At 38.8% G+C, this 15,499-nt stretch overlaps 1 protein-coding gene across 1 annotated transcript; it reads left to right on the forward strand.

Annotated features, from left to right (window-relative positions):
* The first annotated feature begins 11,384 nt into the window (after window positions 1-11,384).
* LOC116751639 (protein tyrosine phosphatase type IVA 2-like) lies at window positions 11,385-12,010 on the forward strand. The gene has a single exon (XM_032627807.1). It carries the CDS (start codon window positions 11,415-11,417, stop codon window positions 11,835-11,837), a length of 423 nt encoding a protein of 140 aa, XP_032483698.1. The 5' UTR covers window positions 11,385-11,414; the 3' UTR covers window positions 11,838-12,010.
* The last annotated feature ends 3,489 nt before the right edge of the window (window positions 12,011-15,499 follow it).

Here is a 15,499-nt window from a genome sequence, read left to right on the forward strand (position 1 = left end):
TGGGTAGGGCAAAAGAAAAAACAGAGACAAAAGAATAAGGACGGCACCTGCACCAGTGGGAGGGAGCTGTGAAGGAGGAAAAGTTTCCACACACTAGGAAGCCCCTCCGCGGGCGGAGACTGCGGGAGGCAGAGGGGGGAGTTTCGGGACCGCGGAGTAGTGCACAGCGACGGGTGCGGAGGGCAAAGCGGGGAGATTCCTGCACAGACGATCGGTGCCGACCGGCACTCACCAACCCGAGAGGCTTGTCTGCTCACCCGCCGGGGCGGGCGGGGCTGCGAGCTGAGGCTCGGGTTTTGGTTTTGGACGGAGCTCAGGGTGAGGACTGGGGTTGGCGGCTTGAACATAGCCTGAAGGGGTTAGTGCACCACGACTAGCCGGGAGAGAGTTCGGGGAAAAGCCTGCACCTGCCGAAGAGGCAGAGACTTTTTCTTCCCTCTTTGTTTCCTGGTGCGCGAGGAGAGGGGTTTAAGAGCGCTGCTTAAAGGATCTCCAGAGACGGGCGCGAGCCGCGGCTAAAAGCGCGAACCCCAGAGACGGCTAAAAGCGCGAACCCCAGAGACGGGCGGGAGACGCTAAGGCTGCTGCTGCCGCCACCAAGGGGCCTGTGTGCGAGCACAGGTCACTCTCCACACCCCTCTTCCGCGGAGCCTGTGCAGCGCGCCACTGCCAGGTTCCCGGGATCCAGGGACAACTTCCCCGGCACAACGCACGGCGGGCCTCAGGCTGGTGCAACGTCACGCCGGCCTCTGCCGCAACGTCACGCTGCCTCTGCCGCCGCAGGCCCACCCCGCACGCAGTGCCCCTCCTTCCCCCACCCCCCAACCCCCGGCCTGACTGAGCCGGAGGCCCCAATCAGCGGCTCCTTTAACCCCGTCCTGTCTGAGCAAAAAACAGACGCCCTCCAGCGACCTACACGCAGAGGCAGGGCCAAATCCAAAGCTGAGCTCCTGTGAGCTGTGAAAACAAAGAAGAGAAAGGGAAATCTCTCCCAGCAGCCACAGAAGCAGCGGATTAAAGCTCCACAATCAACTTGATATACCCTGCATCTGTGGAATACCTGAATAGACAAGGAATGATCCCAAATTGAAGAGGTGGAATTTAGGAGCGAGATCTATGATTTTTTTCCCTTTTCCTCTTTTTGTGAATGTGTACGTGTATGCTTCTGTGTGAGATCTTGTCTGTATACTCCTGCTTCCACCATTTGTCCTAGGGCTCTATCCGTCCATGACTTTTTTTTAAAAATTCTTTTTCTTAATAATTAAGTTTAATTGTAATAACTTATTGTACTTTACCTTCGTTCTTTCTTTCTTTCCTTCCTTCCTTCCCTACTTTAGACAACGAATCACCCCAAATTGAGGAGGTGGTCTCAGGGAGCAGGATTTATGATTTTTCCCCCTTTACCTCTTTTTGTGAAGGTGTATGTGTATGCTTCTGTGTAAGATTTTCTCTGTATAGCTTTGCTTCCAACATTTGTCCTAAGGTTCTATCCGTCCCTTTTTTTTTTTCTAAATATTTTTTAATTCAATAACTATATTATACTTTATTTTATTTTTACCGTATCATCTTTCTGTCTCTTTTCCTTCTTTCCCTCCTTCCTTCCTTCCTCCCTCCCTCGCTCCCTCCCTCCTTTCTTTCCTTCTTTGCTTCTTTCTTCCTTCCTTCCTTTCCTCCTTTCCTTCTTTCTTTACTCATACTTCTACTAATTCTCTCTACTTTTTCTCCCTTTTATTCTGAGCCGTGTGGATGAAAGGCTCTTGGTGCTCCAGCCAGGAGTCAGGGCTCTGCCTCTGAGGTAGGAGAGCCAACTTCAGGACACTGGTCAACAAGAGACCTCCCAGCTCCACATAATATTAAACGGTAGAAATCTCCCAGAGACCTCCATCTTAACACCAGCACCCAGCTTCACTCAACGACCAGCAAGCCACAGTGCTGGACAACCTATGCCAAACAACTAGCAAAACAGGAATACAACCCCACCCATTAGCAGAGAGGCTGCCTAAAATCATAATAAGGCCAAAGACACCCCAAAACACACCACCAGACGTGAACCTGCCCACTAGAGAGACAAGATCCAGCCTCATCCAACACAACACAGGCACTAGTCCCCTCCACCAGGAAGCCTACACAACCCACTGAAACAACCTTAGCCACTGGAGACAGACATCAAAAACAACGGGAACTACGAAAGTGCAGCCTTCAAAAAGGAGACCCCAAACACAGTAAGATAAGCAAAATGAGAAGACAGAAAAACACACAGCAGATGAAGGAGCAAGATAAAAACCCACCAGACCTAACAAATGAAAAGGAAATAGGCAGTCCACCTGAAAAAGAATTCAGAATAATGATAGAAAGGATGATCCGAAATCTTGGAAGTAGAATGGACAAAATGCAAGAAACAGTTAACAAGGACCTACAAGAACTAAAGATGAAACAAGCAACGATGAACAATGCAATAAATGAAATTAAAACCACTCTAGATAGGATCAATAGCAGAATAACTGAGGCAGAAGAACGGATAAGTGACCTGGAAGATAAAGTAGTGGAAATAACTACTGCAGAGCAGAATAAAGAAAAAAGAATGAAAAGAACTGAGGACAGTCTCAGAGACCTCTGGGACAACATGAAACGCACCAACATTCGAATTATAGGGGTTCCAGAAGAAGAAGAAAGAAAGAAAGGGACTGAGAAAATATTTGAAGAGATTATAGTTGAAAACTTCCCTAATATGGGAAAGGAAATAGTTAATCAAGTCCAGGAAGCACAGAGGGTCCCATACAGGATAAATACAAGGAGAAACACGCCAAGACACATATTAATCAAACTGTCAAAAATTAAATACAAAGAAAGCATATTAAAAGCAGCAAGGGAAAAACAACAAATAACACACAAGGGAATCCCCATAAGGTTAACAGCTGATCTCTCAGCAGAAACCCTACAAGCCAGAAGGGAGTGGCAGGACATACTGAAAGTGATGAAGGAGAAAAGCCTGCAACCAAGACTACTCTACCCAGCAAGGATCTCATTCACATTTGATGGAGAAATTAAAACCTTTACAGACAAGCAAAAGCTGAGAGAGTTCAGCACCACCAAACCAGCTTTACAACAAATGCTAAAGGAACTTCTCTAGACACGAAACACAAGAGAAGGAAACGACCTATAGTAGTGAACCCAAAACAATATAGAAAATGGAAATAGGAACATACATATCGATAATTACCTTAAATGTAAATGGACTAAATGCTCCCACCAAAAGACACAGATTGGCTGAATGGATACAAAAACAAGACCCTTATATATGCTGTCTACAAGAGACCCACTTCAGACCTAGAGACACATACAGACTGAAAGTAAGGGGATGGAAAAAGATATTCCATGCAAATGGAAACCAAAAGAAAGCTGGAGTAGCAATTCTCATATCAGACAAAATAGACTTTAAAATAAGGACTATTAAAAGGGACAAAGAAGGACACTACATAATGATCAAGGGATCGATCCAAGAAGAAGATATAACAATTGTAAATATTTATGCACCCAACATAGGAGCACCTCAATACATAAGGCAAATATTAACAGCCATAAAAGGGGAGATCGACAGTAACACATTCATAGTAGGGGACTTTAATACCCCACTTTCACCCATGGACAGATCATCCAAAATGAAAATAAATAAGGAAACACAAGCTTTAAATGATACATTAAACAACATGGACTTAATTGATATTTATAGGACACTCCATCCAAAAACAACAGAATACACATTTTTCTCAAGTGCTCATGGAACATTCTCCAGGATAGATCATATCTTGGGTCACAAATCAAGCCTTGGTAAATTTAAGAAAACTGAAATTTTATCAAGTATCTTTTCTGACCACAATGCCATGAGACTAGATATCAATTACAGGAAAAGATCTGTAAAAAATACAAACACATGGAGGCTAAACAATACACTACTTAATAATGAAGTGATCACTGAAGAAATCAAAGAGGAAATTAAAAAATACATAGAAACAAATGACAATGGAGACACAACGACCCAAAACCTATGGGATGCAGCAAAAGCAGTTCTAAGGGGGAAGTTTATAGCAATACAAGCCCACCTTAAGAAGCAGGAAACATCTCGAATAAACAACCTAACCTTGCACCTCAAGCAATTAGAGAAAGAAGAACAAAAAAACCCCAAAGCTAGCAGAAGGAAAGAAATCATAAAAATCAGATCAGAAATAAATGAAAAAGAAATGAAGGAGACGATAGCAAAGATCAATAAAACTAAAAGCTGGTTCTTTGAGAAGATAAACAAAATAGATAAACCGCTAGCCAGACTCATCAAGAAAAAAAGGGAGAAGACTCAAATCAATAGAATTAGAAATGAAAAAGGAGAAGTAACAACTGACACTGCAGAAATAAAAAAAATCATGAGAGATTACTACAAGCAACTCTATGCCAATAAAATGGACAATCTGGAAGAAATGGACAAATTCTTAGAAATGCACAACCTGCCAAGACTGAATCAGGAAGAAATAGAAAATATGAACAGACCAATCACAAGCACTGAAATTGAAACTGTGATTAAAAACCTTCCAACAAACAAAAGCCCAGGACCAGATGGCTTCACAGGTGAATTCTATCAAACGTTTAGAGAAGAGCTAACACCTATCCTTCTCAAACTCTTCCAAAATATAGCAGAGGGAGGAACACTCCCAAATTCCTTCTACGAGGCCACCATCACCTTGATACCAAAACCAGACAAGGATGTCACAAAGAAAGAAAACTACAGGCCAATATCACTGATGAACATAGATGCAAAAATCCTCAACAAAATACTAGCAAACAGAATCCAACAGCACATTAAAAGGATCATACAACATGATCAAGTGGGGTTTATTCCAGGAATGCAAGGATTCTTCAATATACGCAAATCTATCAATGTGATAAACCATATTAACAAATTGAAGGAGAAAAACCATATGATCATCTCAATAGATGCAGAGAAAGCTTTCGACAAAATTCAACACCCATTTATGATAAAAACCCTCCAGAAAGTAGGCATAGAGGGAACTTTCCTCAACATAATAAAGGCCATATATGACAAGCCCACAGCAAACATCGTCCTCAATGGTGAAAAACTGAAAGCATTTCCACTAAGATCAGGAACAAGACAAGGTTGCCCACTCTCACCACTCTTATTCAACATAGTTTTGGAAGTTTTAGCCACAGCAATCAGAGAAGAAAAGGAAATAAAAGGAATCCAAATTGGACAAGAAGAAGTAAAGCTGTCACTGTTTGCAGATGACATGATACTATACATAGAGAATCCTAAAGATGCTACCAGAAAACTACTAGAGCTAATCAATGAATTTGGTAAAGTAGCAGGATACAAAATTAATGCACAGAAATCTCTGGCATTCCTATATACTAATGATGAAAAATCTGAAAGTGAAATCAAGAAAACACTCCCATTTACCATTGCAACAAAAAGAATAAAATATCTAGGAATAAACCTACCTAAGGAGACGAAAGACCTGTATGCAGAAAATTATAAGACACTGATGAAAGAAATTAAATATGATACAAATAGATGGAGAGATATACCATGTTCTTGGATGGGAAGAATCAACATTGTGAAAATGACTCTACTACCCAAAGCAATCTACAGATTCAATGCAATCCCTATCAAACTACCACTGGCATTTTTCACAGAACTAGAACAAAAAATTTCGCAATTTGTATGGAAACACAAAAGACCCCGAATAGCCAAAGCAATCTTGAGAACGAAAAAAGGAGCTGGAGGAATCAGGCTCTCTGACTTCAGACTATATTACAAAGCAACAGTAATCAAGACAGTGTGGTACTGGCACAAAAACAGAAAGATAGATCAGTGGAACAGGATAGAAAGCCCAGAGATAAACCCACGCACATATGGACACCTTATCTTTGATAAAGGAGGCAGGAATGTACAGTGGAGAAAGGACAGCCTCTTCAATAAATGGTGCTGGGAAAACTGGACAGGTACATGTAAAAGTATGAGATTAGATCACTCCCTAACACCATACACAAAAATAAGCTCAAAATGGATTAAAGACCTAAATGTAAGGCCAGAAACTATCAAACTCTTGGAAGAAAACATAGGAAGAACACTCTATGACATAAATCACAGCAAGATCCTTTCTGACCCACCTCCTAGAGTAATGGAAATAAAAACAAAAATAAACAAATGGGACCTAATGAAACTTCAAAGCTTTTGCACAGCAAAGAAAAACCATAACCAAGACCAAAAGACAACCCTCAGAATGGGAGAAAACATTTGCAAATGAAGCAACTGACAAAGGATTAATCTCCAAAATTTACAAGCAGCTCATGCAGCTCAATAACAAAAAAACAAACAACCCCATCCAAAAATGGGCAGAAGACCTAAATAGACATTTCTCCAAAGAAGATATACAGAATGCCAACAAACACATGAAAGAATGCTCAACATCATTAATCATTAGAGAAATGCAAATCAAAACTACAATGAGATATCATCTCACACCAGTCAGAATGGCCATCATCAAAAAATCTATAAACAATAAATGCTGGAGAGGGTGTGGAGAAAAGGGGACACTCTTGCACTGCTGGTGGGAATGTGAAATGGTTCAGCCACTATGGAGAACAGTATGGAGGTTCCTTAAAAAGCTACAAATAGAATTACCATATGACCCAGCAATCCCACTACTGGGCATATACCCTGAGAAAACCAAAATTCGAAAAGAGTCATGTACCAAAATGTTCATTGCAGCTCTATTTACAATAGCCCGGAGATGGAAACAACCTAAGCGCCCATCATCGGATGAATGGATAAAGAAGATGTGGCACATACACACAATGGAATATTACTCAGCCTTAAAAAGAAATGAAATTGAGCTATTTGTAATGGGATGGATAGACCTAGAGTCTGTCATACAGAGTGAAGTAAGTCAGAAAGAAAAGGACAAATACCGTATGCTAACACATATATATGGAATTTAAGGGGAAAAAATGTCATGAAGAACCTAGGGGTAAGACAGGAATAAAGACGCAGACCTACTGGAGAACGGACTTGAGGATATGGGGAGGGGGAAGGGTGAGTTTTGACAGGGCGAGAGAGAGTCATGGACATATACACACTAACAAACGTAGTAAGGTAGATAGCTGGGGGGAAGCAGCCGCAAGGCACAGGGATATTAGCTCGGTGCTTTGTGACAGCCTGGAAGGGTGGGATGGGGAGAGTAGGAGGGAGGGAGACGCAAGAGGGAAGACATATGGGAACATATGTATATGTATAGCTGATTCACTTTGTTATAAAGCAGAAACTAACACACCATTGTAAAGCAATTATACCCCAATAAAGATGTTTAAAAAAAATAAAATAAAAAAAATAAAAAATAAAAAAAAAAAGATTCTAGAGGAAGAGTTGATGATTAGTGCAAGTCATGGCCCTACACTAGATACCACTTTAGACAAAGGACAAAGGAATTTTTAAAGGCACAGGTAAGCCAAGAAGTTATGATAAACTTTCTGTGGTCAGAGGCCTCAGATAGCCTTCAGCCTTTCAAGCTCAGCCTTTCAAGCTTTTCAATCCTCAGTTTCCTGAAGAATTCAGTGCCTTTGTTACCACTGATCTTGCTCTATTAGAACCATTTGCATTCACATCTCTCTGCAAAATACATAAATGAATTCACATACAGATAATTAAAGGATAATATTTTTGTCATAAAATAATAGAGACCAAAGAGAAAGTACTCTGCATTTTCAGGACAAATTATGTGGTAAAAAAATACCTTTAGCAGGTGATGGGGGGATAAATTAGTTTGTGATTAACATATACACACTGCTATGTATAAAATAGATAAACAACAAGGACCTGGTGTATAGCACAGGGAACTCTACTCAATGCTATAATAATAACCTATATGGGAAAAGAATCTGGTAAAGAATAGATATATGTATACATATAACTGAATCATTTTGCTGTACACCTGAAACTAACACAATATTGTAAATCAACTATACTTCAATAGGAAAAAAATGGTTTAAAAAAAATACCTTTAGCGCTTCTGCTTAGGTAGGATGAGAAGTACAATTGTATTATCCCCAAAATTTAGAATGACCCAAAGGTCAACTTGTGGTTGTAGGAAAACAGTAAAGAGAATGAGAAACTTTAAGCTGAATAAAGCTAACTGAATATGAAAGTGTGCATGTATATACTTTGTACCCTAAAATGCCATAATCCCAGTAAAAATGATTTGTGAATTTTAATTCCCCATAAGGATGAAAAATACTGAATTGGATATTATTCAGTAAGGAACATAGTAGATGAGGACAAAGAAAATCTCTCACTATGGGGTCATGGGATTACTGTAAAGTCTTCCCCTTCACTTTTCTCCACAACTTCTTTCCTCCAGATTCCATTTTTGCTTAAGGAGACATCCATCCAGGCAGCTGAAGGGATAGTGTAGGAATCATTCCACTCCCTCACACGAGAAAAGGAATTAACTTCCGCCTTAAAACTCCCAAAGACAGTGTGTTGTAGTCTACCATGAGCCGACCAGATAATGAGCTCAGAGGTGATTAGGCCCTGGCAATTTTAGGATGATTTGAGGGCAAGGCAAACATATAATTACTAGAATACAGAAGACTATTGCTGAACTCTTATGATTTTGTTTAATATGATATAATATGCATTATGTATAAGAATTTGCTAGGAAATGCTGCAAATTTATATGTTGTTCAGATCTACATACATGCATGTAGATATAAACTCTGTAGTTAAATAATAAAATTACTTGAAATCCTGTTTGTTGACTTACACATTCTCCAGACACTTACAATCCTAATGAACAAAGAAGTATAACCTTATAGCTACACCCTTAATGTCTGAAAGAATTAAAAATACACTTCATTACCAAAGAGTTCTAAAATTCTAAGATCAAATACACAGAGTCCAGAAAATAATGCCAAACTTTGTTTTGTTTCCTCTTCTGTAGACAATACAAAACATGTTCATCAAAGGACATTAGGGTATGTCTTCTCTATTGCTCCCTCTTTTTTTTCCCCGCCTTCTTACTCCTCTGCCCTCCCTTCTTGGGATCCTCTATCTCCTCTCAGCCTCTGATTCAGTTTTTGAGAGATTCGGTTACTATCTGATTTCCATTCGTTACTGTTTCAATGAGGCATTGGCCTTCAAATCCAGGTTTCAGAAGGAATAGGTAAAGGAAGCAGCCCTTCCAAGCTCATCCTGCTGAGGACACATTTATGGACAAATAAACCTTTCTACTGCTGCATTGAAGCACTTCTTATAACCGAATTCCATGTGCTACCCTATAGAGAACCACCTTATTTTCTCTTCCTTCCTAAAGACTGCTAAATTGTTTCTTAATATAACTCTGGAGCTTTACTCTGCTTACAGTGTTTTTGTTAATTTCTTCATCCTTTTCAAGAATCAGTTTCTATTATCCCAAGAATCAAACAAGAAAGCTGGGAGGGAAGGGAGCAGAACTCTCCACAAATATTACACTTGCATAAAACTTATGACCATCATTTCTATGTCTCTATGATACACCAATGCTTGATTCAGTTCTTAATCACATTCGTCAGTGCAATATAAAGAAAATATTAATATTTTCCAGATAGAAACAAAGACATAGAATGAGTCATGTAGTTTTGCTTTAAATTAACAATTAACTGATGGTCAACAAATCCATGTCTAGTTCTAACCAAAATAAGCCCATTTCCTCCCTTTAGCAAACCAATGATAATTTCCCAGTGATAATCAAGTGAGATAAATAGGGGCATATTTTTTTCTCTGACACAGTATCACATGGCCATTTTATGCCCTGCTTGATGGACTGCTCTGTCCCAAACTATACCTAACTCTTAGAAGTAAGAGCCAGATGTAGGGGAAAGAAATCTACTAGCCTGAATATTTTTAGGTTAAGTAATCCACTAAGCATTGTCAATGGATTTTCATTCAATTTTTAGTAAACATATTTTCCATATATATTATCCCCACTCTCCTGCCCCCTCAGAATACCTATCCAATGAGGAGTATGTTAAATTTTTATTGCTGTGTTAACAAATTACCACAAATTAAGCAACTTAGAAAAAAAAAACAAAACATTTGTTATCTCACAGTTTCTGTAGGTCAAAAGTCTGGACTGTGCTTAGCTGGGCCTCTGCTCAGGATCTGACAAGACAGCAAACAAGGTGTCAGCCAGAGCAGCGGTCACATCTGAGGCTTGGGATCCTCTTCCAAGCCATGTGGTCATTGGCAGAATTCAGTGTTGAATAAGTCACTGTGACTTACTCTTCAAATCCAGTAGCAGAGAGCATTTCTGACTTCTAGACTCTTTTTTAAAGAGCTCATCTGAAGTTCATGCTCACTCAGAATTCTGAATGACTCAAAGTCAACTAATTAGAGGAATCATAATCACATCAGCAAAAATCCCTTCACTTTTGTACTACGATTTAATTTGCTCATGGGGGAGATACCCTCATACTCAGAAGTTCCATCTAGCCTTAAGGAGAAGGAACTATACAGGACATGCCCTTCAGTGAGTAGGAGTATTAGGGGACATCCTAGAATTCTACCTAGCATATGGAGAAAAGTCATATTACTTTAATAATTCAGCAGCAGAATTTTAGAGCAATAATTTAGCATTAAATTATGCCATATTCCTGCATGCCAAGGCTGGAGGGGGGAGGTGGGGCGTCACCGCCACCACTCCCGCCGCCGCTGGACTTCAATGCCCAGTCCCCAGCTCGCCAGCGTTTTTCGTTGGAATATACGTTGCACATTTATGGCGATTCTGAGCGTGAGGGCAGACTTCTGCCAGGCTCAGCACAGCGTTTCCGCTGACAAGTGAGCTTGGAGGTTCTATGTGCCATAATTAACATTGCCTTGAACACTCTGGACACTGAGACTGGCCTCAGAAATTGTTGGCTTTTTTTTTTATTGCAAGCATATACCTTTTAATGACTCCAGTAAAATTAAGCATCAAGTAAACAAAAGTGGAAAGCGACCTACTCTTTTAACTTGTCTCACTAGTGCCTAAATGTAGTAAAGGCTGCTTAAGTTTCGTATGTAGTTGGATTTTTTTGGAGTCCGAAGGTATCCATCAGCAGACATTGAGGCCCAAATTGAATTTGGATTCAAGTGGATTCTAAATACTTCTGCTTACCTTGAAGGGAGAAGCTTCTTAAAGAATAAACAAGTTGAATAGAGAAAACACTGATCGATAATAGGCATTTTAGTGGTCTTTTTAATGTTTTCTGCTGTGAAACATTTCAAGATTTGTTGCTTTTTTTTTCATTTTCCCCATCACACTCACACACGCATGCTCACACTTTTTGTCATAATAAACCGTCCAGCCCCTGTGGAGATCTCCTATGACAACATGCGTTTTCTGATAACCCACAACCCTACCAATGCTACCCTCAACAAGTTCACAGAGGAACTTAAGAAGTATGGTGTGACAACTTTGGTTCAAGTTTGTGATGCTACATATGATAAAGCACCAGTTGAAAAAGAAGGAATCCACGTTCTAGATTGGCCTTTTGATGATGGAGCGCCACCCCCTAATCAGATAGTTGACGATTGGCTAAACCTACTAAAAACCAAATTTCATGAAGAGCCAGGTTGTTGTGTTGCAGTGCATTGTGTTGCAGGACTGGGAAGGGCACCTGTGCTGGTCGCACTTGCTTTGATTGAATGTGGAATGAAGTACAAAGATGCAATTCAGTTTGTAAGACAAAAAAGAAGGGGAGCATTCAGTTCCAAACAGCTGCTTTACCTGGAGGAATACCGACCTAAGGTGTGATTATGCTTCAGAGATATCCATGGGCATTGCTGCGTTCAGCAGAAAGAAATGTATAAGAAGGCTGACTTGATAGTGGCATTTAGAGGGAACTCTTGGTACCTGGAAATGTGAATCTGGAATCCTAACTGTGTCATCAAAGTAGTGATGGATTCAGTACTCCTCAACCATTCTCCTAATGATTGGAAAAAAAGAAACAAAAAAATCCCTCTATAACGTGAATAAAATGTTTAAGAAAAAAAAGTATGCCATATTCCTTTGCTCTAAAACTGTTGTATTAATTTTTTACCAATTTATTCCATTCTTCAATTTCAACAAAGTCTCTTTCTTCCTCTCCTCCAACACTCTCTCCCCTCTCACCCAAGAACTTGGCATCACTTATTTTCTCTTGCTGTGATCCTGGGCTGCTGAGAAGATCACCTGTGAGGGCAGAACATTGGTACCTGCATGGTCTGCCACCATGCCTCTGCCCTCATTAGTAAATGCAGTTGTGCAGATTAAAGAAATAAATCATTCTAGTGACTACTCCATGTCAGAAGTACCTTCACTTACATGAAATTAGAACATTAACGTGGGATTCTTGAAAATAAGCCTCATTCCACTTAGAATTGTCCTCCACACCAGCCTGCAAACGTAATTTGGTATTTTTCATTTTCTTCTTTTAAGAGATGTCCTTTTCAGAACTGAATAAAATTGGGACGGCTGACATTTGAGGGTATACTGCCCAAGTCTTCTCCATTCTGATGTATTTCACATATCACCTTCAAATTATTACTTCCAAATCATAGCCCAGATCTCCTCTGACCAAAAGTATCCAATAATCCATCTAACCTATGGCATCTATGGCATCTACAAAATGCACAAAGTGAACTTCCTGAGGAGAAAGACCCTGCTGCCTGGATTTTTTAAAATATCCACAGATTTTAGCACAACACAAAGAGTAAAGTGCTTGATATATATTCACTGAATAGAATCGAAGGATTCTCTTCAACTTGGCACTCAAGGCTCTCCATACATAAACTCACACACATATTTTCCAAAACTTTTCAGCTCCTGATCTTCAATTCCTCCATGTCTCAGTCAGGCAGAATGTCACTACTCCCTTCATTCCTATAGGGTAATTACTACTGACTTATCCCTAAAAGGTCCATCTCGGTGCAGTGCCACTTGATCTGTGGAATCGTTGGCGATTCAACTCACCCCCCATCTCACCAGTTGGGAGTGATACTCCCACCTTTCAACATTCATATTACTTTTTCTGCATCTCGATTATGGGTCTTTGGTGTTCTACCAACTATCGTAGTTACTTATGTTGACATTTCTGAAACTAGATTTTAAGATTCTTGGGAGAGATATTTGTACCTTCCACAAAGTTTGACACACACAATAGACACTAAATAAATACTTCTTTAAAGAATCAAAAAGTTCTTATCAGCATTACAAAAGTTAACTTAAAGTTCAGTCAATAATAATTTTATCTTGATGCTTTCGTAACTTTAATTACTTTTTTAAAAAAAAAGTTACAAACTGTTAATTCTCTCTTCTTATTACCAAAACCCCTTTTAGAGAGATTAATATTTGGTGACCAATAATGTTTTGCATTTTATCAATGTAATTTTGATTTCCACTTATGCTTATCCTACTGTTCTAGCTAATCGATAGCATAAAATATAAATTATTAGAGAAAATATTCTAATAACAGTATTTTAAAATAAAATGTTATGTCATTTTTCACTTGGATATGATGTACCATATATTCTACAGAATTTCTTATGATTTATCTTCCAACTAAAGTTTACAATGAAAATAACCCTATTTTAGTGCCTTTGTTATTTATAATACTATGTGCCAAAGGAATCCAAGTGACCTAAGTTTTATGCAGTTATTTTAAAAGGAAATATTTTACAAAATTTTATTATTTCAGTTATAATTATATATGGTGATGAGGAGGGAAAGATGAAATAAAATAGTAACGGAAGTTTTCTATTCAGACTACTGGTTAATTTCCTATTTTGACATTCCTATGGCAGATATTTAAATTTTGTTTGCTTTCTTTACGGGGAACACTTAAACATTTAGCTCAACTAAGGTTCAATGACCTGAATAATAGAAGCAGAGAAAACTGCTAATTTAGAGATTTTAAATGGATAAAACTTGTAAATGGATTATGGAAATTTAAACACCTTTAATCACCTTTAATCATGCAGTTAATGAACTTCCACAATTTAACTGTGAACTTTCCAAATGTCGGGTTATGTTTATATTCAAAGTCAAGTATGCACAAGCCAAGGGTACAGAAGACACAATTTAAAGGTCTTCATACCTTCTAGAGACTTCTGATATTTCCTCTGAATTTATATTTTCTGCACACAAATCTAGTAACCAAGTATATCTTAACCTAATTTACTTAAACTTTGATTAGAACTTAACTTCGTACTATTGAATTATGAGAGGCAGAGATTTGTGCCTTGATATTCATTTCTCTTTCTGCTTTTATGAGGTACATGTAGGGTAGTCAATAAATGTCCAGTGAATCAAACTGTGTAGTGCCTCGGAACCAAACTACTATTTTTCAACTTGATTACTACAGAGAACATATGGAGCATGAACCTGCCCTAAAAATTCTCATCATCTCTCTCATCATTACCTGTTAAAGCATTTCATCATAGTTTGAATTCTTTATGTTAGAGGTTGGCTGAGGCCTGGAATAAAGAATGAAAATGTGACAAATGGCCACTTATTGTTCATTAACTATCGTGATTAGAGCAGTCTGCCTCTCAGAGTGAGGGTCAGCATTAAGAAATGAAACCATCCTTTAGAATATCCTCTTGATAGGAATGAAGCAGTTCATTATCTGGTCATTAGGGTCCATGCCAAATAAAACACATCTCTCACACAATCCAAGTCCTGATTGTTCATTTAGTCATTGGCTTAAATGAGAAGCAATGAAAAAAGCAAGTAACTAAGCAACTGTACAATCTTGAGATCCCCATCTAAGTGCAGGATGATATTTAATGCTAAAAAAAAGCTCAGGACAAAGAAGTATTAAGGGCGACTCTGAGAGACCATATGTGGCATCCAGCCACATATGGAAACTTTAGTTACTTGTTCAGCTTAAAATTGTAGTAATGAGTTGCTATATTGCCCCACTATTGATGAAATGAATATCAAAGAATTAACCTCAAATGTTGAAAAAATTCATTTTTAAAAATTACAAGGATATAAAGTAAAGAATTACCATGTTTAGGAATGATGAGTAGGGAAAGGAGTAAAATATAGCAAATGATGTTAGAGATCCAGATGACGGTAATCTAGACAGATTAACACAGACATCAACAGTGATGAATATCATTTTTTTTTGTTGTTTAGTGGCAAACATCTTGATGCCAGCAGTAAGGTATGGCAAGATTTTTTTTTAAAATTTTTTAATTGGGCATTTGAGAATTCTGAGTTCTCAAAAATGTTTTTGAAATTCATTTTGTGCCCTTGGAAAAATCAACTAAGTCACTTGAGCCTCAGCTGCCTTATTAATGAAAAGTGATCACTGCTACCTGCCTTAACTTATCCGGTTACTGTGAGGAATTAAGAAGTTGCTTTAGACGCTTAGAACTACTTTTGGAACACAAAGGGCTGGAGGAAATAGAATGATCTCACTCACCCCCTGG

Source organism: Phocoena sinus, chromosome 3, assembly GCF_008692025.1.
Source record: "Phocoena sinus isolate mPhoSin1 chromosome 3, mPhoSin1.pri, whole genome shotgun sequence".
In the NCBI taxonomy this organism is placed as follows: Eukaryota; Metazoa; Chordata; class Mammalia; order Artiodactyla; family Phocoenidae; genus Phocoena; species Phocoena sinus.

Coding starts and splice junctions, on each gene's coding strand:
- LOC116751639 (XM_032627807.1), top strand. CDS start 11,415: ATGCGTTTTCTGATAACCCACAACCCTACCAATGCTACCCTCAACAAG.